The 15,707-nt window shown below is 33.7% G+C and overlaps 2 protein-coding genes across 3 annotated transcripts; one reads left to right on the top strand and one right to left on the bottom strand.

The window, feature by feature from the left end:
- Positions 1–328: 328 nt before the first annotated feature.
- On the top strand, positions 329–5,865 carry LOC137828812 (RNA polymerase sigma factor sigF, chloroplastic-like). Of its 2 annotated transcripts, none has more exons than XM_068635525.1 (9): positions 329–668; positions 2,069–2,220; positions 2,478–2,602; positions 2,716–2,916; positions 3,021–3,309; positions 3,382–3,612; positions 4,060–4,200; positions 4,390–4,590; positions 5,289–5,865. In XM_068635525.1, exons 1-9 carry the CDS (start codon positions 548–550, stop codon positions 5,574–5,576), a joined length of 1,749 nt encoding a protein of 582 aa, XP_068491626.1. In that variant the 5' UTR covers positions 329–547; the 3' UTR covers positions 5,577–5,865. The 2 variants fall into 2 exon arrangements, with proteins under 2 accessions (XP_068491626.1, XP_068491627.1); XM_068635526.1 differs by having other exon boundaries at positions 353–668; positions 2,129–2,220.
- Positions 5,866–8,726: 2,861 nt separating this feature from the next.
- LOC137829296 (uncharacterized) lies at positions 8,727–9,191 on the bottom strand. The gene has a single exon (XM_068636099.1). The coding sequence runs from the start codon at positions 9,189–9,191 to the stop codon at positions 8,727–8,729; it is 465 nt and encodes a 154-aa protein (XP_068492200.1).
- Positions 9,192–15,707: the final 6,516 nt, after the last annotated feature.

Genomic DNA, 15,707 nt, shown 5'->3' with positions numbered 1-15,707 from the left:
TACATAATCTGAAAATTTTCTTTATGAAAAAAAATGACTTTTAGATTGTGCAATTCAAATATTTTTTTATTTCGAGATTTTATAATCCAATATTCATTTTCTTCATAATTTTTTTTTCTGAATTATTCATTTGAAAGTAATTTTTTCATGATAAAATAAAATTTTCATAATTATATGGGTGCCGAGGAAAATTTGGGGAGTGCAAAAAGAATTCTTCATTGCAAAGTTTTGGGGACACAAAGTGGGCTAGAAGGGGTAGTCCATAGCAGCAACCCAAACGGGAACTGAGCGTAGTAGATTCATAGAATAATAACAATAAGAATATTATGTGAATTATGAAGTGAAATAAAAAGAACCTAATCCAGTGTCGGAAAAACAAAGAAATTCAGAGGTCCGAAATAGGCTACGTTTGGAAGCCATTTCCTCCTACTTTATCCGTTTCTATCTAAATATCACACCCCGCCATGGTGGCAAGGAAACACCACCTGCGTTTCCTCTGCACAATGATCACGCTGCAACCTTCTTCTGCTACCAACTCACCACTCTAATGTACTATGCTGTTCTTCTCGTTCCTATGGAATTCGCAAGGACTATGTTCTGTTCCTCTCCACCGTTCCCTCCAAGAACTCACCCTTGGAACACTCACCCCACGTCTTCTTCTACTTCCGGTGCTCCTGTTATAACTCAATTATTACTGCAATTCTCTTCTCTTTTCGTTTACCTGTATCTAGTACCATGTTTTGTTTTTCCCAATTTTACATGGCGTTATGTTGTTTGACCGACAGAATTATAGTTAGTGTTCTTTTTTGTGGCTCAAGTTTGTTTTAGATCAAGATAGAACTGGTGTGGGTGGGAATTCAGTAATGTGTCAAGTTACATTGCTCATATTTTTGCAGGTTTATCCTTTCATAGTTCTACTCATTGCTGTATTTACACTTTCTGAGAAGCTGAATACCGTTTTTACTTTATCAATGCTGTTTGCTTTATGGCATGATTTTGCATTGGATACCTGAATTGTGTGTTTTGTATATTATTTTTTTTTACGTATGAGTTAACGAATTTTAATGTTATTCATATTTCGTTAGGTAATTAATTTCACAGGCTTTATATCGTTGTGTAGCTGTTGGTGCACACTCGCTGACTTCCTGTATTTGTGTTGGCTATCATGGCTATTAAGCTGAGGAGAAAAATAATTTAATCATGTTCTGTTTCTAGGATAGGAGGGTCTGTTTTGAGTGTTGGAATGAACGGAAGGAGTAGTTTATTTCTAAAAATATCTTTGATTTGATTTCTTATAAGATAACTTTTAATTTTTTTATACCGTCAACTAATAAGTGTCATGATTCAACTGTGAGTTTACTCATCTAGCTTCTGTCACAAGATAATTGATGCAACTAGAAACAATCCCCCTCAACAATTCTCTGGTTGGGACATCACAATTTACTTAAAAAGAGTAGTTCAAACACCACGATTTGATTGTGACATGGTTCCCCTAGCCTTCACCATCTGATTCTTCACCATGAGACAATTAATGTAACCCACAACAATCTTTCCCTAGGCAATTGTCTGGTTGGGAATCAAACATTATTCGACTATGACTTGTCCCATATGGCTTCTACCATGAAACAAATGATACAGTTCACAACAATAATAAAATGGTATAAACTTAATTACATCATTTTCTATGATTTTTTAAACATTAGAGGTATGTTTGGATAAAATTCTCTACAAACACTTTTACATGAGAAAAATATAAGAAAAAATGGAATAAACTTCTCTATAAGTTAAAATTAAGTATTTTAGATTACTGGAGAAATTTGTTCAAACATGCTCCGAGTAACCCTCTTAATTTAAGATAAAAAGTTTCCTCCATTGTCTCTCTTTTTGATAGTGTCCTTTCATAGATATACTTAAAGAATTCATTGTGCTAATTTTGAATTTACTCCCAGTCTCCATACAAAGTTTCCTCTTTGATCCAAGTAGTGTGTGACTGTGCATATGTACTTTTCCAACCTGTCATTAGTCTGAGTTGAAAATATGTTAGATTTCTATGTTCATGAACCTGCAGTTTTGATGCTTCGCGAACAAGCTTCCTCTACAGTTGCCTCTTGGTCTTCTAATTTTTCAGCACAGAATTTCCCTGCCTCAGTTCTTTTACAAGAGCAGCGTGATGAATATAGGCCTCTTCTTCACATGTCTAAAGAAGACAAAACATCGCAGGTTCAAATTTTATTGATGCACTCCATCAAATTTAAGGTTCTTTTAATCCATATAATGAAATCCTTCGTATTTTTTTACTTTGTTGACAAATCAACAAGAATTGATTCTCGGTCCATTCTTTTTATAATCTCACTCAGTAAAATAAATTTTTTGCATGGATGCACAAACTCTTTTCTTAGGTTGTGATTTATAAGTTTTTCCTACATTGTGACGTAATGCACACAGTACTAATTAATCTTTCCAATGTTTAACTGCAGGCAATTTTAAATACAAGGCAGATGGATATGGACACGGTTCATGAAGAGAATAACACTGGAAATGCTGACCAGATAGTGCTTGACTTTAGGAAGCACCTGCATCTCTGGCCTCGTTTACAGAACTTGTAAGACAGGATCATTCTTTCATATGTGAATTTAATCATTTAGTAATTTTTTTATAGTAAATTTTTCCTATCTTTAGTTGTCTCCTTATAGGTGTATAAATTATCTATTGCAGATTAAATTCCTCTCAAACAGGAGAAATTGCTGCTTCTTCAACTCTACAGCATGTTTCTGTTGACTCTGAGAGGCGTACAGATGGTGTGCAATGTAATGGAGTTTCTCTTGCTAAGAAAGCTTTGTCTACTGCAAAACAAACATCCTCAGTAGTTGAAGGCTTGAAATCAATTAAAGCTGATGATGATTCAATTCCTTTTGGGTTAGTTCTATCTTGTTGGCCATCTCTAACATTCCTAATTTATTTTTCCTGTTTATAGGCTATATGTATAAAGTGTAATGCCTAAACTAAAAGCTTCAATTCAGTCTGGCTTCCACTGGTTTGGCGGACCCTTCAGTTGGAAGAAATAAAACTGTGAGGTCAACACGGCTTCTAGAGAGACGAGCAAAACAAAGAAAAGTATCCAAGTCAATAGTTAAAGATGATGAAACCTACCTTACAAGAAAGGATGATGCTCAAGAAAGGATACGCAAAGAAAAGAAGATAAATGAAGAATTTGATCAAAATGATACCCTGCGCATGTTCTTGAGGGGTCCTGAAACAAAACAACTTTTGACACTTGAACAAGAATCTGAACTGATTTCTAAGATACAGGTGTTTTCCCAGTTCCCTTGATTTCCTTACCTAAACACATGTGATGCTCTATTAACATGGAGTATGAAACAGGACTTACTAAAATTGGAAGAATTGAAGACCAGACTCCAATCTCAATTTGGTAGGGAACCAACTATGGCTGAATGGGCCGAGGGTGCGGGACTTAACTGTCGAATGCTCCATTCACAGCTTCGTCATGGAAACCGAAGCAGAGAAAAGCTGATTCAAGCAAATTTACGCATGGTAGTCCATGTTGCCAAAAGTTATCAGGGACGTGGTCTCAGCCTTCAGGACTTATTACAGGTAGGTAGCCTTTCCAAAAATACAGACCTTCCTTCCCCTGTAGCAAAGGCTGTTTGGTGTTTCCGAGGTTTCGTGGTTAGTTATATTCTAGGTTGTGAATAACATTGAACAAAATGGTTGTGTTGCCTAGTATTCCACCAATTAGTGAACCATGATTTCTGACTTCTCTTAAATGTGAAAGACATACACAAGGATAAAATGGTTATGTATGTAGGATATAGAAGGGGAACAAATGTTTTTGATTTGCCATTTTTTTGAATTTAATGAACTCAACTTAACCTGTTCACCATCTGTTAACCCAAAAAAATATGGTTGGCTAGGGTTGGATCAAGAATTTAGGAAAAAGTGCTCTAATTAAAGGGTTGTAATCACCATCTTCACACTTCAGAATTGTCAACTACAGTAAGCAGCTGTATCTTTTACATTTCTTTTCTGGTGCTATTGCAGGAGGGTAGTATGGGCCTTATGAAGAGTGTTGAAAAATTCAATCCCCTAGCTGGTTCCCGATTTGGTAATTATGCATTCTGGTGGATAAGGCAAGCAATAAGGAAGGCCGTGTTTCGACATTCCAGGACAATCCGTCTGCCGGTAAATTTAGTTGCCTAAGTTTTAGGCTTCACCCTTTTGAAGAGTCATTTTCCATGAAATATCTTTTTTGTTGGCAATGACAAAAATGTGTTTCCTACCAGTGCATTAATATTTTTTATAGTATCTTTGGTATTCACATAGCAAACATCAATTCTATTTCTGTAACACAGAAATGACGTGTTATTCCAGGAGAAGGTATATATCCAATTGGGCAAGATAATGGAAGCAAAGAAATTGTACATTCAGGAAGGAAATCTTCACCCAACTAAAGAAGAATTAGCAAGAAGGGTAGGCATTACAGTAGAAAAGATTGACAAGTTACTATATGCTGCAAGAATTCCAATTTCTATGCAGCAAACAGTGTGGGCTGACCAAGATACAACTTTCCAGGTATTGCATGCTATCAGCAAATTAATGTGATTTGCCCTTTGATATGATGCAGTTTATTAGATCTATATATAGTGTGTAACCATGAAAAACAAGTTCTGAATCAACATTTAGAATGTTTACGCAAAAAGGATTTAAAGCAGTTTATAATCAGCCTCCCAATTTTGTTTGGTGAGTTTTGTGTGGAGAGTTTTTCATATGCTGATAATATAAAGTAAAAACAAGTTGGTGAAGGTCTAATAGCAACTACAACAATATTGAATTTTGCCTAGTAATTGCATTCTGGTGCGCGTGATGAAAGGGAACCAGCAGTGTAAGGAATTTTAGCGCTCGGAGGAGCGTGTACATCAGAATCTGATCACAATATTTCGGTATGAGATTAGCCAGGAACCGTAGCCTACTACCTTAACGGAAAGATTAATTATTTAAGAAGTAGTGATCAGAGTCAAGTTACTATCTGCTTTGTTCTGTTCAATTCATTACCAAGGTCATTTATATGTCAATACCTCTCTTCTGGGACGAGATTTTGTTGACTTGTGACAATCATCATAATTTTCTTATATATATTTGTATGTATTAGCTGCTGTGCAACATGATTCCAGCCCTGAATTTTATACTATTTCCATATAGTTTTGGTATAGAATTTTGTTAGGCAAATACTCCACACAACAAATTTAACCATATTATTTTTATAATTGCAGGAGATTACTGCAGATCCCACAGTTGAGGCCACAGACTTGAGTGTTGAAAAACAGCTTATGAGGCGGCATGTTCTCAATGTCCTAACTATCTTGCGCCCCAAAGAAAGGAAAATAATCCGACTAAGGTACGGTTTTGAAGATGGTGAACAGAGATCTTTATCAGAAATTGGAGACATATTTGGTTTGTCTAAGGAAAGGGTTCGGCAATTGGAGATCCGAGCGTTATATAAGCTAAAGAAGTGCCTTGTCAAACAAGGACTTGATGCTTATGTAGACTTGCTTTTATAGACAAGTAGACACCCAGGTTATGTGGTTTCATTTCACACGGCCCAGACTTTTTCTAGCAACGAGTTTAGCAGATGTATCAGGATCGAACTTTTGAAGGAAAATTTGATAAATACTGTGATTCAGGACAAATCAGAGGACTCCATGGCTGCCAATTGGCAGAACAAAATTGTAATGTGTATTAAAAGGTGAGGCTTATACAAATGTGAACATTCCTAGGGGAAAACAATGAAATAATATTTATTCCAGTAAAGAAAGTTTTTTTGTTAAATAAATTAGATTTTATCTTGTATATGACTACGAATTTGTATTCTGCTATTATTCTTTTGATTCATCATAATATTAAATGCATCCATAGTCGTAATTTTATGTACCATTTCATTTGTCTGAGAAAAAAAAAAGATATAGATATTGCTTGAAAAATGAAATAGATGCCTTAATTATAAGAAGTTAATTAAAACCAAACCAAATTACACTAGACATATTGTACTACGTCTGTGGATAGTTTGATAAAAGAAAGGCTCTCTGCCATGAACAAAGTAATAAATGTAATGTATTCAACCAATGTCAATTTACAAACGAATTAGGGTTTGTTCCTCAGCATATCAGATTTGATTCAACTAATTGAATTCAGAATCAGTGGGTGAAAAATTAGAGATTGGTGACAAATCAGTTTTGGACAAAATGTGCAGTTAAAAAGTTGCATAGATTCCTTTAAGTTTTATTGGTAGCTAATCATATTAAAACAAGCTCCAAAGCAGTTATTATGTTTAACAGAAACAATTACCACGAGTTACAGTGTAGTAAATCAGAAAATGAGAATATGCACACATTTTTTAATGAATTAAATCTATTTCTGAATCAATTAAAGCAGTGATAGGTATTTCAGAAAACTGCAATAAGTGTTTTTAATCGATTAATTCGACAGATGAATCGATTAAAACAGAGAAGAAATGCAAATGATTTGATTAAGAGATTTAATTGATTATTGGAAAAAAGTTTCTTTTTAACAGAACAATCTGATGATAAATGCAATATAATAGTGATTTTTAATTAATTAAAGTATTGAGTCAATCGATTAAGATATGCAATAACAATTAAACAATTATCAAAATGAGTATGAATGGCACTAAATCATCAAATACTAAGATATTTATCTTTGAGATGTGAAATAAACTATGAGAAATTAAGGTAGAAGAATTACATGATGTTAGAAATATCAAGAATACCAATTTCAATTTTTAAAATGTTGTCTCCAATAAAACGATGCATTATTTTAATATGCTTAGCTTGTTAATGTTGCATTGGATTTTAGTTACATTTATAACATATTATTATCACACATTATAAGTCTAAAATGAACTAATTATTGTTTCAACTAGTGGATTTGTTTACAACCACTCCTAGTAACTATATATATTCAACTTTTATTGTTGAGAGAATAACACATATTTGATATTTATTGGCCAAGACAAACTACTCCAAGTGACAAATACATAATGTTTATCACTAATCCATAATGTAACTATATAATTAAAGTGACAAATACCACTAATACTTATCCATTCAAGTTGCAAAGTTAGTATTTGTAAAAACAACTAAGGTTAGAGAAACATCACCTGGATACACAATCCAATATTCACAGTTCTTTTTTTTAGATATTTCATAATTTTTTTAGTACTTTGGTTCTTGTTGAACTATATCTTGCACTTATACAAGCACTATTGCACATGTTAAGTATGTTTGTTGTGAATTAAAGCAATGATTTTACAGACTTCTTAATTTTGTTATGACATATTACATTTTTTTATAACATTTAAGTAAAAATGAGTACACGGTCTAACAACTTATCTGTCGTTCCATTTCAAACTTCTTTAATGAGTTTGTTTGGATTAACTCAAGTAGATTCCATGCTTCATTGGTTTGCTTGAAATCCTAAGAAGTAAGTTAATTAGCTCTCATATATGGACATCTCAAATTCTCCTGCATAATTGATACAAATTTTTCACATAAGTAACCATTAGGACACCAAGGATTATGTCATCTACATACACTTTTTCATAAGAATAATATAGTTTTGAGATCTTATTAGGTAAAGAGTCTTGTCAAATTTTCCTCTCTAATAATTATGAGAGATAAGAAAATTGCTAAGCCTCTCATACCATTGCGTAATTGCTTGTTTGAGACCATATAGAACTTTCTTACCGACATGATTTGAAAACAAATGATCCTTAAAATAGGTTATACATAAACTTTTTTTTTATGAAATCATTTAGAAAGACCTATGGTACATATGAAAATGCTTGAGAAATTAATATATATATATATATATATATAAAAAGAAGTAACCTAACAACTTCTAATTCATATGTTTCATCTCTATCCCTTGTTATTGATTATCACCTTTAACTAATATTCTTGTCTTGTTTTTTTTATGATAATACCTCGTAGTTCATCCATTTTATTTATAGAAACATTATATTCCTATATATTTACAATTCTAGGTAAAAACATTTGAACAACATTTCAAACAAATTGGTTAAATTTTTGTAGAAATAGTTTAAAGAATGTTTGACAGATATTTTTTTCAATTTCTCTAATCACATTATTTAGAATTTTTTTCATTATCATGTTCTTGATCAAACATCAATCTCACCTTAACCATATCAAATTTGAAAATCATCATTACCTGCACCATTATTTTTTATTAACATTTGTATTTATTGGTTAGATTCATCAAATGCAACCGAATAAGATTATTCTACTTTGAAAAAGTCTTTTGTTCTATATTCTATATGAATCATTATTTAATTAGTAACCTAAAAACATATTTTTTATCATTTAATTTTGTATTAGTTAATGTTTGTTAATTCAATCTAGTCATAATAACTATCACTCAAATGTCATCTTTATTTCAATAACTATCACAGTCTTATCTAAATGAAATATATAATTATAATTTTACCAATCACTACTATCTGTTTACTTAGAAATAATACTAATTTCATATTTTTTCTAAAATAAATTTCATTTCATTTCTTTCATAAATATATTAAAAGATATCTTGCTTAATAGATATAGACACAGAATACTTCTTACAAATGTCTTAACTAATATATTATTTTATAAAACCTTTACATATAAACCTACACATCAACGAGGTTCAAATGTAACAGAGAGTTTAATCTCAGAATCCTCATTGACATAGTAAGCATATAGAGGAAGGTTGTTCTCCATAACAACATTGAGACGTCTAAGGGTTATAAGATGTGAAGAAACAGCCCAATACCTTTCAACTTTGCTGCGAAGATCACTCACCTTATCAGTCTCTTTGACCCTCACATAACCATCACTGCCCACAGATTTAATCAAGACGTGGAGTTTGTGATGAGGTGGCAGTGGAGTAACAGTGAGATACAGTGTTTCACTCTCACGAAACTCATAGTCCTCCATGTATTCATGGTCTCTCATTATTCTGTTGTGGTGCCACAAGCTTTGTCTGTAAATTTCTACGTCCAACTCTTTCAGAATCTTCCGTTTCAGATCAAAAACTGTGTCTGATAAACTCATTTCTATCTCGGGCACTATTTCTCCACCAGTTATTTTGAAATACACCATAGTTTTGTATGTATTTTGAGCAAGTTTTCTTACACTAGAAATGCTAGGGCGTGTATAATTTGCTTTCGTTATTGCATGCTAATTTATAATTGAGACGCCAAACTAACACGGGTCACAAACCTTTTGTTTGGATATGTTGTGAACTTTGTGATAAGGTGGTTGATACCATCTCATTTCTTTTCTGTGATTTTCTGTATGATCACATATTGACATGCTAGTAGATACATAATATATCTATCTATTGTAGGACGATCCAACCACTAAGTTGCATATGGAAACAAGAGTGACAATATACCTTTAGAATTATCATACCAAAAAATCAAAATAAACTAGTATTTTATAATTTCACTAGCTATAAATAAGGGATAATACTTTTTTTTTTTGAGATAAAATAGGTAATTTTGGTCCCAGTTTTCTTTACGATTTTAATCCCTAAATTTTTAATTATTTGTAATTTTGGTCCTTGGCTTCTTTTAAATAGTTTTAATCCTTTAATTTTGTAATTATATATAAGTTTATTCGGTTTCTATTTTTTCAAAATATATTGAATTACTGTCAAATTACATTTAAGAAATCCCTATAATTGTTATCCTCTTTAATGCTATAAAAAAACCACATGTTATGTTTTCTCTCAATCTCACTTTGACATGTCCAAAAAGTAATGAAAAACTACCCACAATTGAACCAAAAAATGATCAAAGTTACGGATAATTAAAGACATACTAGGTTTGGGTTAAGGATCTTTTGAAGATGGGTGATTCTTCCAAGATGATGCTAGGAGAACTTGGGAAAGTGTGAAGATGTGTTGAGGTTCAGATGAAGGCTAAGTATCATCTATGTTGGTTGTGAAGGAGGGGGCAGATGGTTGTGGTTTTACTACGGAAGGTAAGCCTTTTGATAGGTAGTCTGTGTTGTGTGGAAGGTCTAGGAAAGGCCATTTTGTTGGTGGGTTTGGTGTATGGCTACAAATGTGTGGTCGTTAATGGTGGGGGTGACCAAAGGGGTTCAGGGCTGTCAAGATAAGAAAAAAATGCTACCAAAGACTGTTAGCAAATTGACATCATAATGCGCCAGATGGGAGGTACAAGTTGTGGTTACTAGAGGTGTAGATTTTATAGTGGTTGGATGATGAGTTGAGTGGGGTTACCCCATCTAGGGGTGGTGGAGATGGAGCGGCTGGTTAGGCTTGAGAGATACTTCGAGAACGTTTTCTCAAAGATGTCAACACTAGCTCTTGCAAATTAGTGTTGTCATCGTCTACCGTTATAGCTTGATGAGTAGACAGTTGTTTAGCATCAACCTTCATCTTCTTCTGTGTGCCTTCATCAGACAGTTGCTTCCTCTTCTAACCATATTGGGGATTGCTCCTCTTCTATGGTAGAGAGAAAATTACCTTAGGTGATGGTCTAGTGATTGCTTCCACTTGTTGTTATGGTAGAGCATCTGGAAAGTCACTGTCCATAGACGATTCTCCTTCTTCTTGCGATTGGCGATGCGGACATTCTATTCATCTGTATCTTTTCAATCTTGTCTTCCACTGAAGGCAGGCCTCCAAAAGGGTTCAAGATTGGCTAGACGATGCATCAATAAAGCGTCTGGGTCAATGATTGGGGCTTGCTTCTTCACTAAGGCCATACCAAGTTCCATCCGCCTTATGTTTATCACAGAAAACAGGATTGTTTTACAATACAACAACCCATGATGATGATCTCCCGATGGATGGGCCAGTCTACTGTATAAAAATTTTTGTAGACACCTTGTTTAAGCAAAATGATCTCGTTAAGTGTTATATATTATTAGATATAATTAGATATTATGATATATTATATATAATATTTATGTAATGAGCTTAGTTCACATGTTTCATTTTCTATATAAACATAATCCTATGTGTTCAATATATACAAGGAATTTACTCTATTTATTATTTTCCCTTAATATGGTATCAAAACATTAGGGTTCAATTTTTATTGGTGAACCCACTGTTCATTGGAATTTTCCAGCCACTGTCCCACTGCCTCATCAGAGTCGCCACCTCGTCGGAGCTGCCGCCGCACCCTCGCTGGAATCTTGTTGGAGCTGCCACCAGAATCTCACCGGAATCTCGTCGGAACCGTTGTCGGAGACGCTGCTGGAATCGCCACTGGAGACGTTATTAGAGTCTTCATCTTTGCTGCTACCGCCAATTGACTGATGACTAGATTTTTCCTTATCCTCTATGACTTCTTCCGCTTCCGCTACTGCTGCCATTGTGGCTTCTTCCGCTGCCATTATGCTAGATCCATCTATTTATACTAATAATGTCAATGTTCATCTTTCCATTGACAAATTGGATGGAACCAATTATGACACTTGGGCCTCAGATATTAAATTATGGCTTAAGAGTCAAAGTTATGTCGATCATCTTATCCATCCTAATGTTGCTGAGAATGAGGTTTCTTGCTGGTTGAAAATTGATGCTCAATTATGCATTGTTATCAAATCTACCATTCACTCATCTTTAAAATAAATTTTTCGTACTTATGAGACATGTTCATAAGTTTGGGAACAAGAAAAATTATTATACACCAATGATACTTAAAGTCTTTATGGTGTGTGTCAAATCTCATCATCGTTGTGGCTCCCAAACGTCTTGATGGTACAATGGTGGAATATCTGGGTAAACTTCATGCTCTTCTTCATGATTTTAATGAGTTATTACCTCCTCCCCCCACTCCTTCTCAAGAACTAGAACAAAGATCCAAGTTCTTCATGTTATTGGGTTTACATGGCCTTCCTGATGATTATTCTCATGTTCGTGATCAAATTTTGGGATCTCCTATCGTGCCCAATTTTACTTCCACTTGTTCTACCCTCCTGTGTGTGCTAGGTAAACACACCACTGATATAATGTCTCATGTTGATGAATCTTCTGCTTTAGTCTCTCAGCATAATGATTGTACTTGCCCTCATAAGCCGGGCAAAGAGCATCACAAGTGTTACCATTGTGGGAAACTTGGCCACATAATTGACAGATGTTATGTCTTAACATGGTTGTCCTCCTAAATCTGTTGCGGTTGTTCAAACTGCTCCTGTGCAACCTTCTACTGTGAACCATACTTCAATTGATACCCCAGGTCAACCTGCTATTTTTAATGAATTTCTTAAATGGTATCAGGATCGTCAGAACCCTAGTTCCACAACTTTTATTGCACATTCAAGTACATCTTTTGTTGGCCTCACTCACTTTGCTTCCCTTGGCCCTTGGGTTCTAGATTCAGGTGCCAGAGATCACAGTACTGGTAATCAATCTTTTTTCCCTTCCCTATCTACTACGGGTTATTTACCTTCGGTTACCATGACCAATGGATATAGGATACCATCACATGGTGTTGCTATTATTAATCTTTTTCCTTCTTTATCTATTGATAATGTTCTTTATGTTCCTAGGTCTCCATTTAACTTATTATCCATTAGTCATCTCACTCATTCTCCATTTAACTTATTATCCATCATCTCACCAAAGATTCTGTTTCTTTACAGGACAAAAAGTTTGGGACGAATGATTGACACCAGATGTGAGTCTCGTGAACTTTATCAACTACAAATCTCTGCACATGTTGGCGCGATTATGTTAGAATATATGGCCTTTAAACAAGAGGGGGGTGAATTGTTTATGAAAGAATTTCAATTACTTTTGAAGGTTTAATGAAACTCAGTGAAGAAATCCAAAAAAGGAACCAAGTTAGCAAAGAATACAAACTATTTTAAGATGAATCACAGAAAAACAACTGGTTGTTTTTGTTGAATCAAGTGTGATCAAAGCTTTGAAGAATCCAAATCCTAGCGTTTGATGGAAGGCTGGAGTTGCTTGAAGTTGCTGATGTGCTTTATAGTAGGATCTAGGATAGTTTATCTTTGTAATGCACTCTTTGTTGAATGTAAAGCTTAAGTTTTTTCAAATCTTTTAAGTTTAAAGTGTTTTTCAAACTAAGTGAAAAACAACCTGTTGTTTTGTTGAAACAATCGATTGTTTTATACTTAGGTGTTTTTGAAAAAGTTTGAAAACTGTTTTGGATGGTTGACTTGCTGTCAAACCAAAACAACCGATTGATTCTCTCTTTCAACCGATTGTTTGTTTGAAATCCTAACAGAAACAGTTTTGTTAGTTAAGTGAGCTTTAAATGATTTTATAACTGAATACGCTCTTACTTTAAATGCTTTGACCAATATTTGAAAGCTATAAATAGTTTGTTAATGTTTTATAACAAACAACAAGAAAGAAAAACAAATTTGAGTTTTTCAAAGAGCTTTTCAAATATTTAATTTTTCGCTTTTGAGCTTTGGTTATTCAAGAGAGAAGTGGAATAGGATTACATCTGTATTGATTTCAGTTCATTCTGTAACAAGTGTAATTCGTTCTAAGAACTTTGTACATTCTGGTGTTGTAAAGCCAAGAAGGGTTGTGTGTTCTTGAGGTTGTCAAGATCAACATTCTTGGTGTGTGTGCTGAGCCAAAGGGAGTATGTTTCTTGAGGGGATCAAGGTCACTTCTTTGGTGGTGTGTGTATGTAATCTGGTTTTGATTACTTAGTGGATTCCCCAGTGATTTCTAGGAAACTTGATGTAGCTCTTGGTTTAAGAGTGAACCAGTATAAACTGTTTGTACATCTCTTTCTTCCTTAAACTCTTTAATTTCAGTTGTTGTTATTTTTTTCTGGTATAAACAACTGATTGTTTTTGCGAAACAACTGATTGTTTTTCTGGTGCTTTACTGTTTTGAGCTTTGTTTCATGGCTAACTGAATTCCTAATCGGGTTTCTTCCAAAGAATTTCATTCTGGATTAAAAAGTTTGCGAAAACCCCCTTTAAATAATTCACCCCCCTCTAGTTTAAAGCCATACATTCTAACAGTTTCTTCGATTTAATCGGTTGTTTATACCAGTACAAGTTAAAACAACTTAAAAATAGAATCTAAAATAGATCAGAGCAAGAGAAATGTACATAAGCAGTTTATACTGGTTCACTCTTAATCCAAGAGCTACATCTAGTTCCCAGAAACTTATAGATTACAGCACAAACCACCAAAAGAGTGACCTTGAACCATTCAAGAAACACACTCCTTTTGGCACAACAATCCACAGAAATCAGAACACCCTCTGATTCTGCACTTACACTCAATTACAGAAATACAGTAATCAAGAAAGAAAAGAATAGAATAAACTTGGGTATTACAAAGCTTAAAGATCAGAAGTACACCGCAATCCTATTTCACACACTTGAAAATTCAAAGCTTGAAGTGAATCTTGAAAACTTGAAATTCAATTTGCACTATGATTTCTCAAAACTATTTCTCTCACCTTCTAGGAGCGTATAACAAACTTTATATACTTAATAAGTACCTAATTTCAGTAATATTTCATATTAAAATATAGGCACTTATGAGGATTTATTTCTAATTTACATATAAAATAATTCCTAATTTATGAATTTATACATTTTTACATTTTTATGAGCTTTATTTGAATAAGAGCATTTTATTCCCAAATTTGGTGTTAATTGCAAATTTCTAGGAAAGATTGAAGATTTGGAATAAAGGAGAATAATTTGAGTTAAAAAGATAAAGTCGGAAGGTCCCAGAATGGAAAAAATGCAAAGAAAGATTGGATCTTTTTTATATTTTATCATTTAGCCCATTAGCGCGACACAAGAAACAACTTAACCCTAGAAAACTAGGATAAATAGAGGGCTAGAGGCTCAACCCTAGGGTGTCAGATTGAGAAGAAAACACCATAGAGTGAACTGTAACCCAATTGGAACAATGGAAGGTGTTAGAAGTATGCGTGACTAATTCTACCCTTCGGGATTGGGAGTAATCTGCTCAAACTCTTATGAATTGAGGTGATATCTTATATATTAATATTTAGTTCTTGATTGATTATTGGTATTGTTGTTTTACTTTTAATTTTCTGTGACAAATTGAGAATCTTAAATCTGACTGGGAGGTATTTTTAGGGTTCGGACCTAAACAACAATACTTAACATATTTGAGTGTTAGGAATAAACTTGAAATGTTAATTGCTATTAAACGTTTGAGCTTTGTTCTAAGTTGTTCTTATAATTATGCGAGGGATCGATAGTTAGGGGACATTCTTAAGGATTTTATATACGAGGAATCAATATAAATGATTTTTATACGACCATCAATTTCAATCAAAGAACTTAATATTGACATGCTAATCAAAATACTTGAGAGTGAGAGAGATGAAACTAATCCTTATTTTTCCAATTGAAACAACTAATTCTTTGTCTGTTTTCTTATTGATCAGTGACAACTCAATTAATTCTAAACTCTTTTTATTGTTTTGTTGTTATATTTAGCGAATATTGTAATCGATAATTCACTGTTCCTTGTGGGATCGATATCCGTCCTTAGGGACAATTATTACTTCTGAAAAATGTGGTGTACTTGCCATAAAAAGTCATCAATACTTCAAAGAATGATAAAAAACATTTAAAGCAGGAGCGCATTCAGTT

This window comes from Phaseolus vulgaris, chromosome 7, assembly GCF_000499845.2.
Source record: "Phaseolus vulgaris cultivar G19833 chromosome 7, P. vulgaris v2.0, whole genome shotgun sequence".
Lineage (NCBI taxonomy): Eukaryota > Viridiplantae > Streptophyta > Magnoliopsida > Fabales > Fabaceae > Phaseolus > Phaseolus vulgaris.
This window is presented reverse-complemented; position numbering and strand designations above follow the sequence as displayed.